At 61.3% G+C, this 3,372-nt stretch overlaps 2 protein-coding genes across 2 annotated transcripts in view; one reads left to right on the plus strand and one right to left on the minus strand.

Moving 5' to 3' along the window:
• The window catches only part of SLC11A2 (solute carrier family 11 member 2), a 37,885-nt gene that overhangs the window by 11,478 nt on the left and 23,035 nt on the right, over positions 1–3,372 (plus strand). The gene's annotated exons all lie outside the window — the stretch shown is intronic.
• LETMD1 (LETM1 domain containing 1) overlaps positions 447–3,372 on the minus strand; it is a gene marked incomplete at its 5' end in the record, with an annotated part of 5,174 nt that continues 2,248 nt past the window's right edge. Inside the window, 5 exons of the mRNA XM_017728661.1 lie at positions 447–1,751; positions 2,214–2,310; positions 2,558–2,710; positions 3,113–3,214; positions 3,300–3,369. Of these exons, the coding sequence (XP_017584150.1) occupies positions 1,681–1,751; positions 2,214–2,310; positions 2,558–2,710; positions 3,113–3,214; positions 3,300–3,369 (493 nt within the window). The remainder of the gene's footprint in view (positions 1,752–2,213; positions 2,311–2,557; positions 2,711–3,112; positions 3,215–3,299; positions 3,370–3,372) is intronic.

Genomic DNA, 3,372 nt, shown 5'->3' on the forward strand with positions numbered 1-3,372 from the left:
CAGGGCGGAGAGGTGACAGGGGCTGGGGGGTGACACAGGGCTGGGGGGTGACACAGGGCTGAGAGGTGACAGGGGCTGGGAGGTGACACAGGGCTGGGAGGTGACACAGGGTGAAGGGGGACAGGGGCTGAGAGGTGACACAGGGCTGGGAGGTGACAGGGGCTGACGGGTGACACAGACTCAGGGGTGACACAGGGCTGAGGGGTGACATGGCACCGAGAGGTTACACAGGCTGAAGGGTCAAAATCCTTATTTTCCCGTATTTTTCATCCCCATGAATCCCCCACTCCCCCCACCCCCGTGTCCTGGCGGGGGTGTCCTCACACCTGACCCCAGATGGATCCCCTGGTGTGGGGCCAGATGGTGCTTCCCCAAAAAACAGGAATTACTGGAATTTATTCTCTCTTACCCAGATTTCGGTGTTACTGGGGCAAGCCAAGGCTATATTTGCATTTTAATATAATTTTTATTGGAATTAATGCACACTAACACCAGGTCTTGGTTGGTCCTGGTGCTTCTGAGTCCCCCTGCTCCTCAAAATCCAGGTGTCCCCTTAAATTCCTCTGAGCTCCCACTGGATTTTTCATTTTTTATTTTCCCTGATTTTGTGAATCCAAAGCTTCTCCTCAATATTACACATTTTTTTTCACTCTATTTCCTGAACGACGCCGTATTTATGGGGAATACGTAAGTGGAAAAAGAAAAGAAATGGTTAAGTTAGATGTGGGTTGTGGCTGAAAAGGGGTTAAATACCCCCCACTGATGAATTCCTCATGGAGGGGGGGGTCCCCAATTCACAAAAAACAGCAGGAAGGGGGATGGCTCCTACCCTTTGATACCCCAAATCTTTTGCTTCCAAGGGAAACTCTCCAGCTGTCCCCATGCCCCGTGTCAGACAGAGCCACCGAGGGGCTCCCCCAAAGACACCAGAGCCACGATTCCTTTGGGCTTTGACAAACCACCCAGCTCTGGGGTCAGGGATTCCTCGTGCAGGGCGGGGCAGGGGGGGTTTAACCCCCCCAAATCCCTGGAGCCGCCGCTGCCGAGTGGGAAATGCAGGGGGAAAAGCTCTGAGACGCTTCAAGGAGGCTGAATTTGGGTCCCCCACGCTCGGCCCTTCCCACCCCTGGAGTCAGCAGGGGCATCCCAGCTCCAACTCCCTCCCGCCTCCACCCACCCCCTGCTCCGGGCAAACCCCAGAACCCCCCCAAGGCTCTGGGGAAGGTCCCCCCCAGGGATTTGGGAGGGACTGGGGGGAGTTTGAGGGAGCTTCTGAAGCCCTGGGTGGGGGGGTGTTACGTTTAAAGACTGATCAGTAGAGAAAAGGAACAGAGGAAAATCCTCCAGCACCGAGTCACGGCTGCCAAATCCCATGGGAAGCATCCACCAGATCCCACGGGAAAATCCCCGGGCCAGGGAGCCGCTCGCTCGCTCGCTCTCTCCCACAATTAACGGGATGCAGTTAATTACTGGAATCCCGAAGCCACCTCCCCGAGCTGCCGGCCGCTCTGACGGCTCCGAAGGAAGGGAAAACCCAGCGCCAGCTCCACAAAACGCTGGGATTTTGGCAGCACTGGGCTGGGAATGACCAGGTCGGGGCACAAGGCTGAGGGGAGGGACACGCAGCGGTCACTCCATGGTCCGTCAGGGTGCCAGGCCGGGCTCGGGGGCACGCGGCCGTCACTCTGGAGGCCGGCTGTAGTTGAGGGACAGCAGGACCATGCTGTGGGCCAGGAGAGAAGCTTCGGAGGCTGGAAGAGCAGAGGAGCAGGGTCAGAGACTGGGGGCACTGGGACAGGCACTGGGGGGCACTGGGCAGACTGGGAGGGCTGGGACTGGGATGGGAGTGGCACTGGGGGATGTTGGGCGTGCTGGGGTGGGCACGGGATGGGCCCTGGGTAGACTGGGAGCCCTGTGGTGGGCACGGGGTGGGTTCTGGGGGCACTGGGCAGACTGGGAACACTGGGATGGGCATGGGGGGAGCGCTGGGCTCCTGGTCCCACATTTCCCCTCCCACTCCTGTTTTCTTTTCCTCGAGGCTGAAATCTGCCACCAGAGGTCTGTGGGACAGGGACACCTGGGCGCGGGCTCTGCTCAGGTGTGGGGGCGAGCCTAGATGGGGACAAAGCCCCCCTGTCACCCCAAAATTCCCCAGGAGCCACACTCCCTGTGCCCAGCGAAGGCTTTCGGGTGTCGTCCCCCTCCCAGGGTACCTTGGAGCTCACAGGAGAGCCTGAGCCACTGCTCCAGCCACGCTCGGCACTCGGCCCGGCCCAGGTGAGTGGAGTTCAGCCCACGCAGGTAACAGGCCTGGGGACACAGGGACAGTCAGGGACGGGCACAGGGAACTCCAGCGTCGCACCGGGATCCTGCTGGGGCTCCAGGGGGGGGAAGAGAAGGAGGGAACTGCTCCCCACAGTGCTCAGGTGTGATCCCAGCGTGGAAAACATTTTCCCAGAAGAGAGCAACCACCACCTGCCCAGGGTGGGGCTGGGGGACCCCCTTGTGCCACGTGAGGTGACACAAGCCCAGGACAGGCGTGCTGAGGCGTCCTCACCGCTCGGAGCTCCTCCTCAGAGAGCTGCCCCAGGCCCAGGCGTAGCAGGGCCCGGTCCAGGTGTCGGATCTCCAGGACGTGGCTCCGCAGCCGATAGCGCAGGAAAAAGGCCGGCAGGTGTGGGGTCAGGAACAGCACCTGGCCCAGGGCTCTCTGGGGAGGACAAGGAGGGCGCCTGTGAGGTATCCAACCCCTCCTAAAACAGGGGTGGGATCCATTCAGGCCCTTCCACCTGCCCAAGTGGCTCCCAGCCCCGTCCAACCTGGCCTTGAACACTTCCAGGGGTGGGGAAATCCCTCCCAGTGCCTTCCCATCTTCACAGGGAGGAATTCCTTCCCCAAATCCTCCTCTGGATTCATTCCCAGCAGCTCTACATCCTTCCCACAGATGGAGGCAGCACTGCAGGTGGGGTCTCAGCTGAGCCCCCCTCACCTGCTGCCACGGTGTGGGGATGAGCCCGGGACCCGAGGGCACCTCTGCGGCTTTTCATCTGCACCTGGACTGGTTTTGGGGGCACACCTGAGCAGGTGAGCACCTGCACTGAGCTGAACTCACCACATGATCCACCTGGAGCCTGCTCAGCGCCAGCAGAGACCCAGAGAACAAACTCCTCACGGCCAAGAGCTGGGCCAGGTGGGGCCGGGCACCTCCCTGCACCTGAAAGAGCCCCGGGAGCGCAGGTGACACCTCTGACAGGTGACAACACCTCCCACGGGCCCGAGGGGTGGCGGTGGGGAGGCACCTGGGCACAGAGCTGCTGCAGGAGCTCCCGGGGCTGGGGCTCGGGCAGGGAACGCGCTGCCAGCGCCAGGCTC

The sequence above is a fragment of the Corvus brachyrhynchos genome, unplaced genomic scaffold (assembly GCF_000691975.1).
Source record: "Corvus brachyrhynchos isolate BGI_N302 unplaced genomic scaffold, ASM69197v1 scaffold193, whole genome shotgun sequence".
Taxonomy (NCBI): domain Eukaryota; kingdom Metazoa; phylum Chordata; class Aves; order Passeriformes; family Corvidae; genus Corvus; species Corvus brachyrhynchos.